The 23,106-nt window shown below is 58.7% G+C and overlaps 1 protein-coding gene across 6 annotated transcripts in view; it reads left to right on the top strand.

Moving 5' to 3' along the window:
* Positions 1 to 23,106, top strand: part of ctnnd1 (catenin (cadherin-associated protein), delta 1) — a 172,182-nt gene that overhangs the window by 107,653 nt on the left and 41,423 nt on the right. For 5 of the 6 annotated variants that reach the window (XM_041173964.1, XM_041173966.1, XM_041173965.1 and 2 more), the window contains 6 exons: positions 2,164 to 2,319; positions 5,139 to 5,689; positions 7,625 to 8,091; positions 15,133 to 15,316; positions 15,801 to 15,918; positions 16,926 to 17,085. In XM_041173964.1, the coding sequence (XP_041029898.1) occupies positions 2,164 to 2,319; positions 5,139 to 5,689; positions 7,625 to 8,091; positions 15,133 to 15,316; positions 15,801 to 15,918; positions 16,926 to 17,085 (1,636 nt within the window). The remainder of the gene's footprint in view (positions 1 to 2,163; positions 2,320 to 5,138; positions 5,690 to 7,624; positions 8,092 to 15,132; positions 15,317 to 15,800; positions 15,919 to 16,925; positions 17,086 to 23,106) is intronic. The other variant, XM_041173962.1, reaches the window with a different exon arrangement.

The following is a 23,106-nucleotide window of genomic DNA, read 5'->3' on the forward strand; positions in this document are numbered from 1 at the left end:
CTCCAGCCCCTACACCCCTCCCTATCTCTGTAACCTCCTCCAGCCCCTACACCCCTCCCTATCTCTGTAACCTCCTCCAGCCTCTACAACCCTCCCTATCTCTGTAACCTCCTCCAGCCCCTACACCCCTCCCTATCTCTGTAACCTCCTCCAGCCCCTACACCCCTCCCTATCTCTGTAACCTCCTCCAGCCCCTACACCCCTCCCTATCTCTGTAACCTCCTCCAGCCCCTACACCCCTCCCTATCTCTGTAACCTCCTCCAGCCCCTACACCCCTCCCTATCTCTGTAACCTCCTCCAGCCCCTACACCCCTCCCTATCTCTGTAACCTCCTCCAGCCCCTACACCCCTCCCTATCTCTGTAACCTCCTCCAGCCCCTACACCCCTCGCTATCTCTGTAACCTCCTCCAGACCCTACAACCCTCCCTATCTCTGTAACCTCCTCCAGCCTCTACAACCCTCCCTATCTCTGTAACCTCCTCCAGCCCCTACACCCCTCCCTATCTCTGTAACCTCCTCCAGTCCTCTACAACCCTCCCTATCTCTGTAACCTCCTCCAGCCCCTACACCCCTCCCTATCTCTGTAACCTCCTCCAGCCCCTACACCCCTCCCTATCTCTGTAACCTCCTCCAGCCCCTACACCCCTCCCTATCTCTGTAACCTCCTCCAGCCCCTACACCCCTCCCTATCTCTGTAACCTCCTCCAGCCCCTACACCCCTCCCTATCTCTGTAACCTCCTCCAGCCCCTACACCCCTCCCTATCTCTGTAACCTCCTCCAGCCCCTACACCCCTCCCTATCTCTGTAACCTCCTCCAGCCCCTACACCCCTCCCTATCTCTGTAACCTCCTCCAGCTCCTACACCCCTCGCTATCTCTGTAACCTCCTCCAGACCCTACAACCCTCCCTATCTCTGTAACCTCCTCCAGCCTCTACAACCCTCCCTATCTCTGTAACCTCCTCCAGCCCCTACACCCCTCCCTATCTCTGTAACCTCCTCCAGCCCCTACACCCCTCCCTATCTGTGTAACCCTCCGAGATCTCTGCGCTCCTCCAATTCCGGCCTCTTGACCACCGCGCGCACGCACGCACGCACGCACGCACACACACACACCCGATATTAATCAGTCCACCATTGGCGGCCGTGCCTTCAGCTGCCTGGCGTTGGGGGGTTCCTGAGCTCTGGAACTCCCTCCCTCAGCCCCTCCGTCTCTCACCCCTTTGTCTGTCTGTCTCCCTCCCTCTGGGCGTCTCTTTTCCTTTAAGACACTAAGTGAAGCCTCCCTCTTTGACCAAGCTTGTGGACACCTCTCCTCGCATCTCCTTCTGTGTCTTGGGGTCAGGTTCTGTCGGTCAGTCGTTTCCCGGAGATGTTTTACAAGGTTAAAGATGCTGTGCGAATGGAAGTTGTGTAGCTGCGTCTCCCTCCCTCTGGGCGGGCCGGGTGCGAGTATCTGTCTCTCTCTGTGTGTGTGTGTGTGAAGTCAGGCTAACGCAGCCCGAGGGTACCCAGGCCCAACCTTCCCAATTCAGGCTCACCGAGGGATCTTCATTAACAAATATCGCAGAATCCTCGCAGAAAGGTTAAGGCCTAAAGCGCGGCACCTACCAGATGGTGGAGAGTGTCCGGGGCTGGAGGAGGTTACAGAGATAGGGAGGGGTGTAGGGGCTGGAGGAGGTTACAGAGATAGGGAGGGGTGTAGGGGCTGGAGGAGGTTACAGAGATAGGGAGGGGTGTAGGGGCTGGAGGAGGTTACAGAGATAGGGAGGGTTGTAGGGGCTAGAGGAGGTTACAGAGATAGGGAGGCGTGTAGGGGCTGGAGGAGGTTACATAGATAGGGAGGGTCGTAGGGGCTGGAGGAGATTACAGAGATAGGGAGGGGTGTAGGGGCTGGAGGAGGTTACAGAGATAGGGAGGGGTAGCAATAACAAAAACAGAAATTAAGTTTGGGACCTTACCCCGCGCGGTATCGCCTCTTTGCCGGCTGAATCGGTGGGGGTGAGGGGGGGGCTTGTAGGCCCTGTTCAAATCCTTCCACTGAGACCCCCTTGGCTCAGCCCCCCCACCACCCCCCCACCCCCCACCCTCCGTATCGATATGGTCGCTGAATCTTTGTTTTTTTTTTTCTCCTCTCGTCCCCTTCCTGCACCCCCCACCAGGAGCGACCCCTGCAGTACAGCGTTGCCACCATGATGCAGGAGCCAAGTCCGTATATCGAGGAGACGGTCACTGTGGAGGAGGATCCCGACCAGGCCCCGTCCGTCGTCTCCGTGGAGATGGACGAGGACGGCACCACGCGCAGGACCGAGACCACGGTGAGTGTCCGGTGGGGGTGGGGGTGGGGAGACGGACAGGCGCTGACCCTCTGTGTCTCCTAGCGACCGGAATCTGCGGCCTTGCGGAGGTTGGCGGAGGCTTGACTGGGAGAGTCGGAGGTCGTCCCGGTGCCCGCTTGGCTTGGCTTGGCTGGCTCGTTCTATATCTTCCCCCGATCAAATCAGGAGAAGAGACGCCCCTGAAAGAAGCAGAGACTTTGAGGGTAGAGGAACGGGACCCAACTAACCTTAACCATGTGGTTACCCATCGGGCCTTGGCCTGATCGGTGGACTTGGAGTCGTCTTCGGGGAGGCAGGAGTATCAGATCAGAAAATTCGTGGGTGGAATTTGAATATTCTTTCATGGGGGATGTGGGGGTCGCTGGCTGGGCCCAGCATTTATTGCCCGTCCCTAATTGCCCCCTTGAGAAGGTGGTGGGTGGGTGAGCTGCCTTCTTGAGCCGCTGCAGTCCCCGTGTGGTGTAGGTACACCCACAGCGCTGTTAGGGAGGGAGTTCCAGGATTTTGTCCCCTGTGTGGTGTAGGTACACCCACAGCGCAGTTAGGGAGGGAGTTCCAGGATTTTGTCCCGTGTGGTGTAGGTACACCCACGGCGCTGTTCGGGAGGGAGTTCCAGGATTTTGTCCCCGTGTGCTGTAGGTACACCCACGGCGCTGTTCGGGAGGGAGTTCCAGGATTTTGTCCGTGTGGTGTAGGTACACCCACAGCGCTGTTAGGGAGGGAGTTCCAGGGTTTTGTCCATGTGGTGTAGGTACACCCACAGTGCTGTTAGGGAGGGAGTTCCAGGATTTTGTCCGTGTGGTGTAGGTATACCCCCAGCGCTGTTAGGGAGGGAGTTCCAGGATTTTGTCCCTGTGGTGTAGGTACACCCACGGTGCTGTTAGGGAGGGAGTTCCAGGACTTTGACCCAGTGACAGTGAAGGAACGGCTGATATATTTCCAAGTCGGGATGGTGAGTGGCTCGGAGGGGAACTTCCAGCTGGTGGGTGTTCCCTATGTGTCTGCTGCCCTTGTCCTTCTAGATGGTAGAGGTGGTGGGTTTGGAAGGTGCTGTCGAAGGAGCCTTGGTGAGTTGCTGCAGTGCATCTTGTAGATGGTACACACGCTGCTGCTACTGTGCGTCGGGTGTGGAGGGAGTGAATGTTTGTGGATGGGGGGCCGATCAAGCGGGGCTGCTTTGTCCTGGACGGTGTCGAGCTTCTTGAGTGTTGTGGGAGCTGCAACCCATCCAGGCAAGTGGGGAGTATCCCATCACACTCCTGACTTGTGCCTTGTAGATGGTGGACAGGCTTTGGGGAGTCAGGAGGTGAGTTACTCTCCGCAGGATTCCCAGCCTCTGACCTGCTCTTGTAGCCACAGTATTTATATGACTGGTCCCAGTTCAGTTTCTGGTCAATGGTAAAACCCCCAGGATGTTGATAGTGGGGGATTCAGTGATGGTGATGCCATTGAGTGTCAAGGGGCGATGGTTCGATTCTCTCTTGTTGGAGAAGGTCATTGCCTGACACTTGGGAGGTTCAAAAGCAGGATGTGGGTCATCCCTCGAGTCCTGTAGCTTTACCAAGACCACCTTAGCCCAAACAGGCTCAGTAAGGGAAAGGAGGAATATAGGGAGACCTTGTACCAGCGTCAAGCGACTTTAGTGCACTTGGAGAGATGGGGAGAAGCTGGGACCGATCGCCTTCGAGAGGAGAAGGCTCGGGGGCGCCCGGTGGTGTTGTGGGGGGGAGATTGAATCGCGGCGTTCAAAATCAGGAAGGGTTCTCGATCGAGTCGATTCGGAGATGGGCAATAAATCAAGCGGCGCCCAGATCCCATGAACGAAGTGGGGGTGGGGGGGTGGTAATTAGGAATGGGCAATAAATAATGTGATGTCCAAGTCCCATGAACAAAGGTGGGGAGGTAATTAGGGATGGGCAGTAAATATAGTGACGTCCAAGTCCCATGAACAAAGCGGGAAGTAATTAGGGATGGGCAATAAATATAGCGATGTCCAGGTCCCATGAACAAAGTGGGGGGGGGGGTGTAATTAGGGATGGGCAGTAAATAAAGCAACGTCCAGATCCCATGAACAAAGTGGGGGGGGGGGGGTAATTAGGGATGGGCAATAAATAAAGCAACGACCAGATCCCATGAACAAGGGGGGGGGGGGATGTAATTAGGGATGGGCAATAAATAAAGCGACGTCCAGATCCCATGAACGAGGGGTGGGGGTAATTAGGGATGGGCAATAAATATAGTGATGTCCAGATCACATGAACGAGGGGTGGGGGGTAATTAGGGATGGGCAATAAATAAAGCGACGTCCAGATCCCATGAACGAGGGGTGGGGGTAATTAGGGATGGGCAATAAATATAGTGACGTCCAGATCACATGAACGAGGGGTGGGGGGTAATTAGGGATGGGCAATAAATATAGTGACGTCCAGATCACATGAACGAGGGGTGGGGGATAATTAGGGATGGGCAATAAATAAAGCGACGACCAGATCCCATGAACGAAGAGGGGGGGTAATTAGGGATGGGCAATAAATAGTGACATCCAGATCCCATGAACGAAGGGCGGGGGTAATTAGAGATGGGCAATAAATAGTGACATCCAGATCCCATGAACGAAGGGCGGGGGTAATTAGGGATGGGCATAAACATAGCGACGTCCAGATCCCATGAACAAATATACATATTGCGATTGTGGGGTGGGGGGGCAGTGGATGAAAGGGGGCAAAATGGCGGCCTGTTGCTGATCCGGAACATTCTTCTCTCTCCTTTTTTTCCTCCCCCCCCCCACCCCAATCCAGGTGAAGAAAGTGATCAAGACGGTGACCACCAGGATGGTCCACGAGTTGCCCGGCGACCATCTTTCCCTGGACGGCTCCTCCTCCGTCCAGGGCGGGTACACCCAGACCCTGGACAGAAAGTTCCGGAGCAACGGCGAGGGCTACCTGGTCCCCCACGGCAGCTCCACCGTGCCGCGGGGCTACTCCTACCAGGAGGCCTATGGCCGCCCCCCCGGCCAGCGCCTGGGCTATGGTGACCCGGCGCTGGATGGCTACGGGAGTCTGTCGAGGGGCGCCCGGGTGGACCAGCGCTACCAGCCCGCCATCGACGGGTACCCCCACCGGGCGCCAGGCCGGCTGGACGTCTACGGTGCCCAGCCCCAGGTGCGGGGGGGCAGCAGCTTCAACCTGAACCAGTCGCACCCCGAGCGCTTCCTCTCCGAGCCGTACGGATTGGAGGACGACGAGCGCAGCGTGGGCTTCGACGAGCCGGACTACGGCCTCGCCCACGATTACCCGACCGCCAAGCGTTCGGCCACCCCCTCTGAGCTCCGCACCAGGTACCTCCGTAGGTAAGTGAAGCTGGGTACAGCGCGGACCTCCCTCTACATTTACCCCGACCAGTGTCCCACCTTCTCCCCACTTCATACCCAGTGTCAGCATCGAGCGCTCCCAGGGCAGGTACAGCACGGGTTAGATACAGTGGAGAGCTCCTTCTACATTACCCTGACAGTGTGTCCCTCCCACTTTATACCCAGTGTCAGCATCGAGCGCTCCCAGAGCAGGTACAGCACGGGTTAGATACAGTGTAGGTCTCCCTCTACATTACCCTGACAGTGTGTCCCCCCCCCCACTTTATACCCAGTGTCAGCATCGAGCGCTCCCAGGGCAGGTACAGCACGGGTTATATACAGTGTAGAGCTCCCTCTACATTACCCTGACAGTGTGTCCCTCCCACCTTATACCCAGTGTCAGCATCGAGCGCTCCCAGGGCAGGTACAGCACGGGTTAGATACAGTGTAGAGCTCCCTTTACATTACCCTGACAGTGTGTCCCTCCCACTTTATACCCAGTGTCAGCATCGAGCGCTCCCAGGGCAGGTACAACATGGGTTAGATACAGTGTAGAGCTCCCTCTACATTGCCCTGACAGTGTGTGCCCCCACCCCCTCTCTCTATCCCTAGTGAAGTTCATCCCTCTTGCCCCCTAACTCTCCCATCGAAGGCCTCACGATCTCACTGTGGCCTCACTTCCAGTTAACTTTGGTCATGGAGATATTCTATCTCTTTTTCCAATGAGCAAGATTTCGCATTTTAAGACTTTTACAGTAACAAATTAAAATCAACCTCGACTAAACATGACTCAGTGGGCAACTGAAACCCCAAACCACAGAGAAGGTACTGCCCCCTCCCATCAACACAACTGAAAACCCTGTGCCACGTTTATACTTCACCCCCTTTCTGCAGATGACATGTAGCCTTCCGACAAAGTGTCACATTCCTTCTGGGGTTTTAGCAGACTCTCTCTTCCCTGCCTCAAGAGTCCTTTTAAAACCTGCTTCAGTCAATCCTGAGTGGGATGAAACTCACTTTCAGCAGCAAGGCACCCAGTGACAAACCCCTCGGTCTTCAGATCTCCGCAGGTTCCCATCTCTCCTAACGGGGAATCTGCCCCCACCAGCATTCTGCTTAGTGATCGACGTACAGAAGCTTTTTTCCCCCACTGCAGCCCTTTTTCGATCTGCGCCTGCAGATCTATCTGACTGAGACCCCGTTCCCCGTGTTTCCCCCAAAAAGAACAACTGTCCCTTTGCTGTGAGTTCCTGTGTCAAAATAAGTTTTGTTTTGATTTTGTCTCCATAACACCCAGATCACATGGGCTTGTCCCCGAGCACATTTCGTAGGCCACATCTCTCCACTCCCCCTGACTTTGTCTCCATAACACTCAGATCACGTGGGTTTGTCCCCGGAGCATATTTCGTAGGTCACATCTCTCCACCACCACCCCCCCTCCCCCACCCGCCCCCGACTTTGTCTCCATAACACCCTGACCACAAGGGCTTGTCCCCAAGCACATTTTGTAGGTCACATCTCTCCACCCCCTCCCCTGACTTTGTCTCCATAACACCCAGATCACGTGGGCTTGTCCCCGAGCACATTTCGTAGGTCGTATCTCTCCACCCACCCCCCCCCCCTCCCCCCACCCCTCAAAACTTACTCCGTTTTCCCTTGAATTGAAGGAGACGGTTTAAAAGATAATCGTCTTATCGGGTCTGGCATTGGTTGAAAAAAAAGGACCACCCCTCTCGAGCCCAAATTGAAGGTCGTCCCTCCAATCTCCTAACTCCCGCTCTGAGGACGGCCTCAGGGGGGGTGGGGGAACCGTTGGCAGGGCGTAGGTGGTGGGGGGAGGTGGGGGTGTGTGGGGGGGGGTGGTGGTAGGGAGGGAGGAAGGGCGGCCCCGCTGAAAATTCCTAACGCCGTCCGCCTCATTCCCCCCAAAAAAAGCAGGAGCTTCGACGACCCCCTGGCCGACGACATGCGGTCGGAGCACGAGGGCTACTACTGGGCCCCGCTGGCGCAGCAGGAACGGGCGGGCAGCATGGCCAGCCTCCACAGCGCCCGGAAGGACCCGACCGTCTGGCGCCAGCCCGAGCTGCCCGAGGTCATCGCCATGCTCAACTACAAGCTGGACGCGGTGAAGGCCAACGCAGCCGCCTACCTGCAGCACCTGTGCTACCGCAACGACAAGCTGAAGACCGAGGTCCGCCGCCTCAAGGGCATCCCGGTGCTGGTCGAGCTGCTCGACCACCCCAAGAAGGAGGTCCACCACGGGGCCTGCGGGGCCCTCAAGAACATCTCCTACGGCCGTGACCCCGACAACAAGAAGGCCATCAAGAACTGTGACGGTGTCCCCTCGCTGGTCCGGCTCCTCCGCAAGGCCCGGGACATGGACCTCAACGAGGTCATCACCGGTACGTGGGCGGAGCGGCGGGGGGGGGGAGGGGGAGGGGCGGGGGGCAGAGGTCAAACTCCCATTCGGTCAATCAGTCCGTCCCTCCCTCCACCCCCCCCGCCCACACTCCCTCCCCTTCCCTCCCCCCTCACACTCCCTCCCCCCTCACACTCCCTCCCCCCTCACACTCCCTCCCCCTCACACTCCCTCCCCCTCACACTCCCTCCCCCTCACACTCCCTCCCCCTCACACTCCCTCCCCCTCACACTCCCTCCCCCTCACACTCCCTCCCCCTCACACTCCCTCCCCCTCACACTCCCTCCCCCCTCACACTCCCTCCCCCTCACACTCCCTCCCCCCTTACACTCCCTCCCCCTCACACTCCCTCCCCCTCACACTCCCTCCCCCTCACACTCCCTCCCCCCTTACACTCCCTCCCCCTTACACTCCCTCCCCCTCACACTCCCTCCCCCCTCACACTCCCTCCCCCTCCCTCCCCCTCCCTCCCCCTCACACTCCCCCTCACACTCCCTCCCCCTCACACTCCCTCCCCCTCACACTCCCCCTCACACTCCCTCCCCCTCACACTCCCTCCCCCTCACACTCCCTCCCCCTCACACTCCCTCCCCCTCACACTCCCTCCCCCTCACACTCCCTCCCCCCTCACACTCCCTCCCCCTCACACTCCCTCCCCCTTACACTCCCTCCCCCTTAGACTCCCTCCCCCTTACACTCCCTCCCCCTTACACTCCCTCCCCCCTCACACTCCCTCCCCCTCACACTCCCTCCCCCCTCACACTCCCTCCCCCTCACAGTCCCTCCCCCTCACACTCCCTCCCCCTCACACTCCCTCCCCCTCCCTCGCACCCGCTCCCCCTCCCTCGCACCCGCTCCCCCTCCCTCGCACCCGCTCCCCCTCCCTCGCACCCGCTCCCCCTCCCTCGCACCCGCTCCCCCTCCCTCGCACCCGCTCCCCCTCCCTCGCACCCGCTCCCCCTCCCTCGCACCCGCTCCCCCTCCCTCGCACCCGCTCCCCCTCCCTCACGCTTCCCTTTCCCTCCCTCACGCTTCCCTTTCCCTCCCTCCCCCCCCCACGCCCCGTCCCCCCTCCCCCCCACGCCCGTCTCCCCTCCCCCCCCCATGCCCCGTCCCCCCTCACGCTCCGTCCCCCCCCCCCCACCACGCTCCGTCCCCGCTCCGTCCCCCCCAAACACTCCCTTGACCCCCTGACGGCTCCCCCCCCCCTCGGCCCGGAGTTCGGGGGTCTCAGCCCGCAACCCGCTTTGGCCCAGCTGTGAGCAAGGGAGTGAGAGGTGTGACCCCCCTGTAGCAGAACCAGGCACACACAAGTTAAAATTCGTGAGCTGTTTAAGAAGGGTTGTAGCGATGAGCCGGGGAACTACAGGCCAGTGAGTCTCACATCAATGGTAGCGAAACTGTTGGAGAAAATTCTGAAGGGGGGAATCTATCTCCACTTGGAGAGGCAAGGTTTGATCAGGGATAGTCAGCACGGCTTTGTCAGAGGGAGGTCAAGCCTAACAAATTTGATTGAATTTTTTGAGGAGTTGACCAGGTGTGTAGATGAGGGCAGTGCGGTAGATGTAGTTTATATGGATTTCAGCAAAGCCTTTGACACGGTCCCACATGGGAGACTTACAAAGAAGTCAAAGGCACACGAAATACAGGGTAATTTGATAAGGTGGATTCAAAATTGGCTTAGTTGTAGGAGACAGAGGGTGATGACAGAAGGACGCTTTAGTGACTGGAAGCCAGTGTCCAGTGGTGTACCACAGGGATCTGTGCTGGGTCCCCTGTTATTCGTCATTTATATGAACGACGTGGATGACTATGTTGGGGCGGTAGGATTAGTACATTTGTGGATGACACAAAGATTGGCCGGGTGGTTAACAGTGAGGTTCAGTGTCTTGGGCTACAGGAAGATGTAGACGGAATGGTCAAATGGGCAGATAAGTGGCAGATGGAATTTAACCCTGAAAAGTGTGAAGTGATACACTTTGGAAGGAATAATTTGACAAGGAAGTATTCAATGAACGGCTTGACACTAGGAAGTTCTGAGGAACAAAGGGACCTTGGAGTGTGTGTCCATAGATCTCTGAAGGCGGAGGGGCATGTTAGTGGGGTGTTGAAAAAGGCATTTGGGACACTTGCCTTTATCGATCGAGGCATAGATTACAAAAGTAGGGAGGTCATGTTGGAGTTGTATAGAACGTTGGTGAGGCCACAGCTGGAGTACTGAGTGCAGTTCTGGTCACCACATTATAGGAAGGATGTGATTGCACTGGAGGGGGTGCAGAGGAGATTCACCAGGATGTTGCCTGGGATGAAACATTTAAGTTACGAAGAGAGGTTGGATAGACTTGGGTTGTTTGCGTTGGAGCAGAGAAGACTGAGGGGCGACCTGATCGAGGTGTACAAGATTGAGGGGCATGGACAGGGTGAATAGGGAGCAGCTGTTCCCCTTTAGTTGAAGGGTCAGTCACGAGAGGACCTAAGTTCAAGGTGAGGGGCAGGAGGTTTAGGGGGGGGATGTGAGGAGAAGCTTTTTTACCCTGAGGGTGGTGAGGGTCTGGAATGCACTGCCTGGGAGGCTGGTGGAGGTGGGTTAGCCTCACATCCTTTAAAAAGTACCTGGATGAGCACTTGGCACATCATAACATTCAAGGCTATGGGGGCAACTGCTGGTCAATGGGGTTAGGGAGGTAGGTCAGGTGTTTCTCAAGTGTCGGTGCAGACTCGATGGGCCGAAGGGCCTCTTCTGTACTGTGAGATTCTGTGATTTATTGGTTCATGGGGGACGTGGGCTTCGCTGGCCGGGCCCAGCATTTATTGCCCGTCCCTAATTGCCCCCTTGAGAAGGTGGTGGGTGAGCTGCCTTCTTGAGCCGCTGCAGTCCCAGTGTGGTGTAAGTACACCCACAGCGCTGTTAGGGAGGGAGTATCAGGATTTTGTCCCCGTGTGGTGTAGGTACACCCACTGCGCTGTTAGGGAGGGAGTTCCAGGATTTTGGCCATGTGGTGTAGGTACACCCACAGCGCTGTTAGGGAGGGAGTTCCAGGATTTTGTCCCGTGTGGTGTAGGTACACCCACAGCGCTGTTAGGGAGGGAGTTCCAGGATTTTGTCCTCGTGTGGTGTAGGTACACCCACGCGCTGTTAGGGAGGGAGTTCCAGGATTTTGTCCGTGTGGTGTAGGTACACCCACAGCGCTGTTGGGGAGGGAGTTCCAGGATTTTGTCCGTGTGGTGTAGGTACACCCACGGTGCTGTTAGGGAGGGAGTTCCAGGATTTTGTCTGTGTGGTGTAGGTACACCCACGCGCTGTTAGGGAGGTAGTTCCAGGATTTTGTCCGTGTGGTGTAGGTACACCCACAGCGCTGTTAGGGAGGGAGTTCCAGGATTTTGTCCGTGTGGTGTAGGTACACCCACAGCGCTGTTAGGGAGGGAGTTCCAGGATTTTGTCCGTGTGGTGTAGGTACACCCACAGCGCTGTTAGGGAGGGAGTTCCAGGATTTTGTCCGTGTGGTGTAGGTACACCCACGGTGCTGTTAGGGAGGGAGTTCCAGGCTTTTGTCCCCGTGTGGTGTAGGTACACCCACAGCGCTATTAGGCAGGAAGTTCCTGGATTTTGTCCGTGTGGTGCAGGTACACCCACATTGCTGTTAGGGAGGGAATTCCAGGATTTTGTCTGTGTGGTGTAGGTACACCCACAGTGCTGTTAGGGAGGGAGTTCCAGGATTTTGTCTGTGTGGTGTAGGTACACCCACAGCGCTGTTAGGGAGAGAGTTGCAGGATTTTGTCCGTGTGGTGTAGGTACACCCAGAGCGCTGTTAGGGAGGGAGTTCCAGGATTTTGTCCATGTGGTGTAGATACAGCCACAGCGCTGTTAGGTACGGAGTTCCAGGATTTTGTCCGTGTGGTGTAGGTACACCCACAGCGCTGTTAGGGAGGGAGTTCCAGGAATTTGTCCGTGTGGTATAGGTACACCCACGGTGCTGTTAGGGAGGGAGTTCCAGGCTTTTGTCCCCGTGTGGTGTAGGTACACCCACAGCGCTGTTAGGCAGGAAGTTCCTGGATTTTGTCCGTGTGGTGCAGGTACACCCACATTGCTGTTAGGGAGGGAATTCCAGGATTTTGTCTGTGTGGTGTAGGTACACCCACAGTGCTGTTAGGGAGGGAGTTCCAGGATTTTGTCTGTGTGGTGTAGGTACACCCACAGTGCTGTTAGGGAGGGAGTTCCAGGATTTTGTCTGTGTGGTTTAGGTACACCCACAGCGCTGTTAGGGAGAGAGTTGCAGGATTTTGTCCGTGTGGTGTAGGTACACCCAGAGCGCTGTTAGGGAGGGAGTTCCAGGATTTTGTCCATGTGGTGTAGGTACAGCCACAGCGCTGTTAGGTACGGAGTTCTAGGATTTTGTCCGTGTGGTGTAGGTACACCCACAGCGCTGTTAGGGAGGGAGTTCCAGGATTTTGTCCCTGTGGTGTAGGTACACCCACAGTGCTATTAGGGTGGGAGTTCCCGGATTTTGTCCCGTGTGGTGTAGGTACACCCACAGCGCTGTTAGGGAGGGAGTTCCAGGATTTTGTCCCCATGTGTAGTGTAGGTACACCCACAGCGCTGTTAGGGAGGGAGTTCCAGGATTTTGTCCCCGTGTGTGGTGCAGGTACACCCACAGCGCTGTTAGGGGGGGAGTTCCAGGATTTTGTCCCCGTGTGTGGTGTAGGTACACCCACAACGCTGTTAGGGAGGGAGTTCCAGCATTTTGTCTGTGTGGTGTAGGTACACCCACAGCGCTGTTAGGGAGGGAGTTCCAGTATTTTGTCCGTGTGGTGTAGGTATACCCACAGTGCTGTTAGGGAGGGAGTTCCAGGATTTTGTCTGTGTGGTTTAGGTACACCCAATGCGATGTTAGGGAGGGAGTTCCAGGATTTTGTCCTGTGTGGTGTAGGTACACCCACAGCGCTGTTAGGGAGGGAGTTCCAGGATTTTGTCCTGTGTGGTGTAGGTACACCCACAGCGCTGTTAGGGAGGGAGTTCCAGGATTTTGTCCCCTGTGTGGTGTAGGTACACCCACAGCGCTGTTAGGGAGGGAGTTCCAGGATTTTGTCCTGTGTGGTGTAGGTACACCCACAGCGCTGTTAGGGAGTGAGTTCCAGGATTTTGTCCTGTGTGGTGTAGGTACACCCACAGCGCTGTTAGGGAGGGAGTTCCAGGATTTTGTCCCCTGTGTGGTGTAGGTACACCAACGGCGCTGTTAGGGAGGGAGTTCCAGGATTTTGTCCGTGTGGTTTAGGTACACCCACAGCGCTGTTAGGGAGTGAGTTCCAGGATTTTGTCCTGTGTGGTGTAGGTACACCCACAGCGCTGTTAGGGAGGGAGTTCCAGGATTTTGTCCCCTGTGTGGTGTAGGTACACCCACAGTGTTGTTAGGGAGGAAGTTCCAGGGCTTTGACCCAGTGACAGTGAAGGAACAGAGTGCCACTCAGGAGAATTTGCGTCAGATTTAGCTGAGATTCACGCCAGTGGAGGATGAAGCAGCCCTTTGACCAGAGCACGCTCTCTCTGTCACCCTGTCTCCTGATAAATATGTTGCGACCATTAACACGGAGGGGTGGTGTTTGTTGGGACTGTTGGGAGGGAGAAGTTTCATACGTATTCCCCTGATGGACTGCTCTTTATCCATCTCTCTCACTCTCCCTGCCTTACTCTGTCTGTCTCTCCCTGCCTGTCTGTCTCTCCCTGCCTGTCTGTCTCTCCCTGTCTGTCTGTCTCTCCCTGTCTGTCTGTCTCTCCCTGTCTGTCTGTCTCTCCCTGTCTGTCTGTCTGTCTCTCCCTGTCTGTCTGTCTGTCTCTCCCTGTCTGTCTGTCTGTCTCTCCCTGTCTGTCTGTCTCTCCCTCTCTGTCTGTCTCTGCCTCTCTGTCTGTCTCTGCCTCTCTGTCTGTCTCTGCCTCTCTGTCTGTCTCTGCCTCTCTCTCCTGTCTGTCTCTGCCCCTCTCTCCTGTCTGTCTCTGCCCCTCTCTCCTGTCTGTCTCTGCCCCTCTCTCCTGTCTGTCTCTGCCCCTCTCTCCTGTCTGTCTCTGCCCCTCTCTCCTGTCTGTCTCTGCCTCTCTCTCTGCCTCTCTCTCTGCCTCTCTCTCTGCCTCTCTCTCTGCCTCTCTCTCTGCCTCTCTCTCTGCCTCTCTCTCTGCCTCTCTCTCTGCCTCTCTCTCTGCCTCTCTCTCTGCCTCTCTCTCTGCCTCTCTCTCTCTCTGCCTCTCTCTCTCTCTGCCTCTCTCTCTCTCTGCCTCTCTCTCTCTCTGCCTCTCTCTCTCTCTGCCTCTCTCTCTGCCTCTCTCTCTCTCTGCCTCTCTCTCTCTCTGCCTCTCTCTCTCTCTCTCTGCCTCTCTCTCTCTCTCTCTGCCTCTCTCTCTCTCTCTCTGCCTCTCTCTCTCTCTGCCTCTCTCTCTCTCTGCCTCTCTCTCTCTCTGCCTCTCTCTCTCTCTCTCTGCCTCTCTCTCTCTCTCTCTGCCTCTCTCTCTCTCTCTCTGCCTCTCTCTCTCTCTCTCTCTCTGCCTCTCTCTCTCTCTCTCTCTGCCTCTCTCTCTCTCTGCCTCTCTCTCTCTCTCTCTCTCTCTCTCTCTCTCTGCCTCTCTCTCTCTCTGCCTCTCTCTCTCTCTGCCTCTCTCTCTCTCTGCCTCTCTCTCTCTCTGCCTCTCTCTCTGCCTCTCTCTCTCTCTCTCTCTGCCTCTCTCTCTCTCTGCCTCTCTCTCTCTCTCTCTCTGCCTCTCTCTCTCTCTGCCTCTCTCTCTCTCTGCCCCTCTCTCTCTCTCTGCCTCTCTCTCTCTCTCTGCCTCTCTCTCTCTCTCTGCCTCTGCCTCTCTCTCTCTCTCTCTCTGCCTCTCTCTCTCTCTCTCTCTCTGCCTCTCTCTCTCTCTCTGCCTCTCTCTCTCTCTCTGCCTCTCTCTCTCTCTCTGCCTCTCTCTCTCTCTCTCTGCCTCTCTCTCTCTCTCTCTGCCTCTCTCTCTCTCTCTCTCTCTGCCTCTCTCTCGTTCTCTCTGATCCAGGCACACTGTGGAACCTCTCCTCCCACGATGCGGTGAAGATGGAGATAGTGGAGCACGCGGTCCTGGCTTTGTGTGACGAGGTCATCATCCCTCACTCCGGCTGGGAGCAGGAGCCAAACGAGGACTCGAAACCCCGGCACGTCGAATGGGAGGGAGTGCTGACCAATACGGCCGGATGCCTCAGGTACCGGGAGGGCATGCGGGGGTGGGTGGGGGGTGGGGGGGGGGGGGAGGTGGAGGTGATAGGTCAATGGGCTGACCTCTGCCCCCTGTGCTCTGAACCCCTGTCTCTGCCTTTGGGTCTCGGTTCGCTGAGTGAAGGGTTTCTGTGCCCCAAGGAGGAGTAGAAGTGGGTATTTGGTGGGGGGGGTGGGTTGATGGCTCTGGTGATGGGGTGGGGGTATAGGAGGGGCAATAGGGGGTCATCTGTGGAATGGAAGGGGGGGGGGGAGAGAGATGTCCCTGACCACAGGGTTGGGAGTGGTTTGGGGGCAAGGGGTGGGTGAGGGTCTCTGACCCCAGGGGAGTGAGGGAGGAGGGCCTGATGTCTGACCTCGGAGGTGGGGGGAGACACAGATTCTGTGCCCATGGATATGTTGGGGTTAGGGGAGACCTACTATGTGTCCGTTGCCCTGAGGACTCATCGGTGTCTCCTGTGCCGATCCCAGGAATGTCAGTTCGGAGAAGAAGGAAGCTCGGCAGAAGCTCCGGGAATGCGGTGGATTGGTCGATTCCCTGATGCACATCGTCCAATCGGAAATAAACCAGAAGGACGTGGACAGCAAGGTCAGAGCGCTGGGGGTGGAAGGGTTAAATTGGGGGCAGGGTGGTCGGAGGGTCAGCACTGAGGGAGCGCCGCACTGTCGGAGGGTCAGTACTGAGGGAGCGCCGCACTGTCAGAGGTTCAGTACTGAGGGAGTACTGCACTGTCGGAGGGTCAGTACTGAGGGAGCGCCGCACTGTCGGAGGGTCAGTGCTGAGGGAGCGCCGCACTGTCAGAGGGTCAGCACTGAGGGAGCGCCGCACTGTCGGAGGGTCAGTACTGAGGGAGCGCCGCACTGTCGGAGGGTCAGTGCTGAGGGAGCGCCGCACTGTCGGAGGGTCAGTGCTGAGGGAGCGCCGCACTGTCGGAGGGTCAGTGCTGAGGGAGCGCCGCACTGTCAGAGGGTCAGTGCTGAGGGAGGGCCGCGCTGTCGGAGGGTCAGTACTGAGGGAGGGCCACGCTGTCGGAGGGTCAGCACTGAGGGAGCGCCGTGCTGTCGGAGGGTCAGCACTGAGGGAGTGCTGCACTGTCAGAGGGTCAGCGCCGAGGGAGAGATGCACTGACGGAGGGCCAGCGCCGAGGGAGTGCCGCACTGTCGGAGGGTCAGTACTGAGGGAGAGACGCACTGTCAGAGGGTCAGTACTGAGGGAGAGACGCACTGATGGAGGGTCAGCGCCGAGGGAGCGCCGCGATGCATCTCTGATAAGACCTAGGCTCTGAGTGCCCTCTGTGGTCGATGGTTAAAGACTCTACGGCCGCTATCGGGCTGGGGGTAGGGGGTGGAGGAAGGGGGGGGCCTTGCTGCTGACTTGGGAGCCAATCCTTATCCAGGAACCGAGATTGTGCGGGAGAGAAAGCAATTTGCGTCACTCGATGCTCTGTGTGTGGGTGTGTGTGGGATCTTGCTGTGCGCAGACTGGCCGCCAGCCTCTTCCCGCTGGCGCACGACGGTGTCGAAAGATGGGCTTTTTGTTCTTTATTGACCTCACCCCCCCCCCCCCCCCCCCCCCCCTTTGTGTTTGTGTTCCAGCTGGTAGAGAACTGTGTGTGTCTGCTCCGCAACCTGTCCTTCCAGGTGCACAGGGAGATCCCGGACGCGGCCCGCTTCCAGGAGGCGGCGGCGGGGGCTGGGGGTCCGGCGGGGGCCTCCCAGCCCAAGGCCAGCTGTTTCGGTGGCAAGAAGGGCAAAGGTAATGGCCGAGAGCCGAGGGGTGAAGGTGGCCCCGGGAATGGGCGGACTCGGGGAGAGGGTGGGGGGGAGGTGGGGGGGCAGTGGGTGACCCCGGTTAACCTGTGCGTGGGGTGGGGTGCCTTTTGACCTTGCCCGGCCCAACCTCTCTCTTCTCCCCCCTTACCCCCCGCACTTCCTGCTGACCTTTGACCCCACTGCCCTCTGCATTTCCCATACTCACCCACCAACTTGGCCTCTCTTCTCTTCTCTCTCTGGCGGGGTGTCCTTCAACCATCCAGGCAAGCTCCCCACCCCCCCCTCCCCCTGTACTCCTCGGTAGGTTGGGATAGTCCGGAGGTTCCCCATCTCCCCCTCCCCCACTAGACCACCGCTTTTGGGTGTGTCCTCAGTTGGGAGTAGGGAGGTCTGAGGTACTGAAGTGCCAAAGCATAAGAGGTCAGGCAGGTGTCTCTCTCTCTCTCTCTCTCTCTTGCGCGTGTCGAGAACGTAAGAAACGGGAGCAGGCGGTGGCCATTCGGCCCCTCGAGCTCTTCTTCCACCTCAATCCCACTTTCCCGCCCGCTCAGCCCCCCTCCCCCACCGCCCCGTCCCTTTAATTCCCTCAGCGTCCAAACCCTTCATCTCAGTCTTGAAAGTACTCAACAACTGAGCATCCTCGGCTCCCTGGGGTAGAGAATTCCAACATCCACAACCTTCCGAGTGAAGAGACTTCTCCTCGTCCCGAGTATAAATGTTGGGAAGGGTTCCTCCAACGGTTGGTGAGAGTGCACCTGGAGCACCTGTGGACAGTTTCAGTCGCCTCACTGAAGGATCGATATACTTGCATCGGAGGCCGTTCAGAGGAGGTTCACTCGGCCGATTCCTGGGGCGAAGGGGGTTTGTCTGATGAGAAAAGGGTGAGCAGGTTGGGCCCTGTACCCATTGGGGTTTAGAAGAATGAGAGGTGGTCTTATTGAAACATATCAGATTCTGAGGGAAGGAGGGGGGTTTGACAAGGTGGATGCTGGGAGGATGTTTCCCCCTTGTTGGGGGGAGTCTAGAACGAGTTGGGGGGCACAGTTTCAGAATGAGGGGTCTTCCATTGAAGACGGAGACGAAGAGGAATTTCCTCTCTTGGTGGGTCGTGAGTCTGTGGAATGCTCCCGCCGCCCCTCAGAGAGCAGTGGGGGCTGGGTCACTGAATTTATTCAAGGCTGAGTTAGACAGGTTTCTGATCGACAAGGGAGGGCGGGGGGTGGTTGAGGGGTTTTGCAGGGGACAGGCAAGAAAGTGGAGTTCAGGCCACAATCAGATCAACCCTGATCTTATTGAATGGCAGAGCAGGCTCGAGGGGCTGATTGGACTACTCCTACAAATTCTTATCACTGACTGAAGTGGCTGAGTACATATCCTGAGGGGGACAGGGTTTCTAAGGGGGAGTTAGGGGACCAGAGGGATGGTCTTCGATGAGGGAGTTAGGGGACTTGAGGGATGGTCTTCGATGGGAGAATTAGGGGATTAGAGGGATAGCTTCGATGAGAGAGTTAGGGGACTAGAGGGATGGTCTTCGATGGGAGAGTTAGGGGATTAGAGGGATGGTCTTCGATGGGGGAGTTAGGGGATTAGAGGGATGGTCTTCGATGAGAGAGTTAGGGGATTAGAGGGATAGCTTCGATGAGAGAGTTAGGGGACTAGAGGGATGGTCTTCGATGGGGGAGTTAGGGGACTAGAGGGATGGTCTTCGATGGGGGAGTTAGGGGACCAGAGGGATGGTCTTCGATGGGAGAGTGAGGGGATTAGAGGGATGGTCTTTGATGGGAGAGTTAGGGGATTAGAGGGAGGGTTTTCGATGGGAGAGTTAGGGAATTAGAGGGATGGTCTTCGATGGAGAGTTAGGGGATTAGAGGGAGGGTCTTCGATGGGGGAGTTAGGGGATTAGAGGGAGGGTCTTCGATGGGAGAGTTAGGGGACTGGAGGGATGGTCTTCGAATGGAGAGTTAAGGGATTAGAAGAATGGTCTTTGATGGGAGAGTTAAGGGATTAGAGGGAGGGTCTTCGATGGGGGAGTTAGGGGATTAGAGGGATGGTCTTCGATGGGAGAGTTAGGGGATTAGAGGGATGGTCTTCGATGGGAGAGTGAGGGGATTAGAGGGATGTTCTTCGATGGGAGTTAGGGGATTAGAGGGATGGTCTTCGATGGGAGAGTGAGGGGATTAGAGGGATGGTCTTCGATGGGAGAGTGAGGGGATTAGAGGGATGTTCTTCGATGGGAGTTAGGGGCTGCTCTGAGTGTAACTGCGAGGCTAACCCTCACCCACCCCCAGCCGCCTTTGAGACCAGCCAGTGACTACCCAACCTGCCTGAACCGGTTTTCCCTTTGTCCTGAGGCTCGAAGGCCTGTTCCATCTTCTCCCTGGCACCGCCCGACCCTGCCCTGCCCATCGAGTGCACAGTCCCAGCGATGCCGTTCGCCATCCTGCTTTTGGAGTGGTGATTCCGGGCCCTGGCGGTGGGGGGGGTTATGGGGAATGGGAAATTGGGGGTGGGGGGGTGGGGGAGGAATGGGGGAGGGAATGAGGGGGGTGTTAAACTCCTGCTCTGACGTTGGGTGTGTCATTGGGGGGTTTGTGAGGTGACTCTGGTGATGATGAAGATTATGAAACGCTTTTCATGAGTGTGAAGTACTCACTCAGCGCTTCCTCGAACAGACCGTCCTGTCCACATGTGTACATGCGTGCACGGGGACACGGACACACGCACACGCGTACACACACACACGGGCACACGCACACGCGTACACACACACACGGGCACACGCATACACACACACACGGGCACACGCACACGCGTACACACACACACGGGCACGCACACGCGTACACACACACGGGCACACGCGTACACACACACACGGGCACACGCACACGCGTACACACACACGGGCACACGCGTACACACACACACGGGCACACGCGTACACACACACACGGGCACACGCACGTGCATCCACACACACACGGGCACACGCACAGGCGTACACACACACGGGCACACGCACGTGCATCCACACACACACGGGCACACGCACAGGCGTGTACACACACACGGGCACAGGCCGATGTCATTGTTTGATTATTTTTATTTGAGAATGGCAGGGCTGGGAGGCCAAATCTCCGCAGGGTGGATCGCCGAGGGGGTGGGGGGTGGGGGGAGGTGGACACAGGTTCGCTCGTTTTCGGCCGTGGGTCCTTCAGACCCGTTTTATTTCTGACATCCCCCCCCCCCCCCCCCCCCCCCCCCCCCCCCGGCATTGGCGCTGCCAAGGTGTTCCCCGTGAGCGGGCAGTAGCCTTGGCTGAGTTGGCTGGGCTGGGCCTAGTTGGGTGTGGCACCTCCGGTGAAACCGGCAGGAACCACTCCCCAGTGCCCGGTCGGTCGGTCAGTCGGTCGGTCGGTGACTGGAGAGGGGTGGGGGCTGGGGGACGGAAGGTGCTCGGCGAAGGGGCCAGCAGGAGGAGGAGGATGGCCCCTGAAGGGACCCCAGGGGTTCAGCCCCGGCCTGGTGTCCGGTCTGAGTCCGGGTGTGGGACTGAGATCCCGGTGTTTCCGGAGTTGAAGCGTCGTGAGGGTTTATTTCTCCACTGATCTGCCCCTGATCGGATTGGGCCTCCCTCTCAGCTCCCTTCTAGTTTCAGTTAATGACTTGTCCATTTTTTTTCCTTTCTCTCTCTCTCTCTCTCTCTCACTCTTTCTTTTTCTTTCTCACGCTTCCTCTCCCCTCTCCCTCTCCCCCCTCTCTCTCTCTCGCCCCCCTCTCTCTCGCCCCGTTCCCCCTTTCCCTCTCTCTCTCTCTCTCGCCCCATTCCCCATTTCTCTTTCTCTCTCTCGCCCCATTCCCCATTTCTCTTTCTCTCTCTCGCCCCCTTCCCCCCTCTCTCTCTCGCCCTCTTCCCCCCTCTCTTTCTCTCTCTCGCCCCCTTCCCCCTCTCTTTCTCTCTCTCGCCCTCTTCCCCCCTCTCTTTCTCTCTCTCGCCCCCTTCCCCCTCTCTTTCTCTCTCTCGCCCTCTTCCCCCCTCTCTTTCTCTCTCTCGCCCCCTTCCCCCTCTCTTTCTCTCTCTCGCCCCCTTCCCCCTCTCTTTCTCTCTCTCGCCCCCTTCCCCCTCTCTTTCTCTCTCTCGCCCCCTTCCCCCTCTCTTTCTCTCTCTCGCCCCCTTCCCCCTCTCTTTCTCTCTCTCGCCCCCTTCCCCCCTCGCTCTCTCTCGCCCCCTTCCCCCCTCGCTCTCTCTCGCCCCCTTCCCCCCTCGCTCTCTCTCGCCCCCTTCCCCCCTCGCTCTCTCTCGCCCCCTTCCCCCCTCGCTCTCTCTCGCCCCCTTCCCGCCCTCGCTCTCTCTCGCCCCCTCACTCTCTCTCGCCCCCTTGCCCCCTCGCTTTCTCTCGCCCCCTTGCCCCCTCGCTTTCTCTCGCCCCCTTGCCCCCTCGCTCTCTCTCGCCCCCTTGCCCCGCTCACTCTCTCTCGCCCCCTTCCCCCTCGCTCTCTCTCGCCCCCTTCCCCCCCTCGCTCTCTCTCGCCCCCTCACTCTCTCTCGACCCCTTCCCCCTCGCTCTCTCTCCCCCCCTTCCCCCCTCGCTCTCTCTCGCCCCTTCACTCTCTCTCGCCCCCTTCCCCCCTCTCTCTCTCTCGCCCCCTTCCCCCCTCACTCTCTCTCGCCCCCTTGCCCCGCTCACTCTCTCTCGCCCCCTTCCCCCCTCGCTCTCTCTCGCCCCCTTCCCGCCCTCGCTCTCACCCCCTCACTCTCTCTCGCCCCCTTCCCCCCTCGCTCTCTCTCGCCCCTTCCCCCCTCGCTCTCTCTCGCCCCCTTCCCCCCTCGCTCTCTCTCGCCCCCTTCCCCCTCGCTCTCTCTCGCCCCCTTCCCCCCTCGCTCTCTCTCGCCCCCTTCCCCCCTCGCTCTCTCTCGCCCCCTTCCCCCTCGCTCTCTCTCGCCCCCTTCCCCTCCCTCGCTCTCTCTCGCCCCCTTTCCCCCCCCTCGCTCTCTCTCGCCCCCTTTCCCCCCCTCGCTCTCTCTCGCCCCCTTCCCCCCCTCGCTCTCTCTCGCCCCCTTCCCCCCTCGCTCTCTCTCGCCCCCTTCCCCCCCTCGCTCTCGCTCGCCCCCTCACTCTCTCTCGCCCCCTTCCCCCCTCGCTTTCTCTCGCCCCCTTGCCCCCTCGCTCTCTCTCGCCCCCTTGCCCCGCTCGCTCTCTCTCGCCCCCTTGCCCCGCTCACTCTCTCTCGCCCCCTTCCCCCTCGCTCTCTCTCGCCCCCTTCCCCCCCTCGCTCTCTCTCGCCCCCTCACTCTCTCTCGCCCCCTTCTCCCCTCGCTCTCTCTCGCCCCCTTCCCCCCTCGCTCTCTCTCGCCCCTTTCCCTCTCTCTCGCCCCCTTCCCCCCTCGCTCTCTCTCGCCCCCTTCCCCCCTCACTCTCTCTCGCCCCCTTGCCCCGCTCACTCTCTCTCGCCCCCTTCCCCCCTCGCTCTCTCTCGCCCCCTTCCCGCCCTCGCTCTCACTCGCCCCCTCACTCTCTCTCGCCCCCTTCCCCCTCGCTCTCTCTCGCCCCCTTCCCCCCTCGCTCTCTCTCGCCCCCTTCCCCCCTCGCTCTCTCTCGCCCCCTTCCCCCCTCGCTCTCTCTCGCCCCCTTCCCCCCTCGCTCTCTCTCGCCCCCTTCCCCTCCCTCGCTCTCTCTCGCCCCCTTCCCCCCTCGCTCTCTCTCGCCCCCTTCCCCCCCTCGCTCTCTCTCGCCCCCTTCCCCCCTCGCTCTCTCTCGCCCCCTTCCCCCCCTCGCTCTCTCTCGCCCCCTTCCCCCCCTCGCTCTCTCTCGCCCCCTTCCCCCCCTCGCTCTCTCTCGCCCCCTTCCCCCCCTCGCTCTCTCTCGCCCCCTTCCCCCCCTCGCTCTCTCTCGCCCCCTTTCCCCCCTCGCTCTCTCTCGCCCCCTTTCCCCCCTCGCTCTCTCTCGCCCCCTTCCCCCCTCGCTCTCTCTCGCCCCCTTCCCCCCTCGCTCTCTCTCGCCCC

This window comes from Carcharodon carcharias, chromosome 24, assembly GCF_017639515.1.
Source record: "Carcharodon carcharias isolate sCarCar2 chromosome 24, sCarCar2.pri, whole genome shotgun sequence".
Lineage (NCBI taxonomy): Eukaryota > Metazoa > Chordata > Chondrichthyes > Lamniformes > Lamnidae > Carcharodon > Carcharodon carcharias.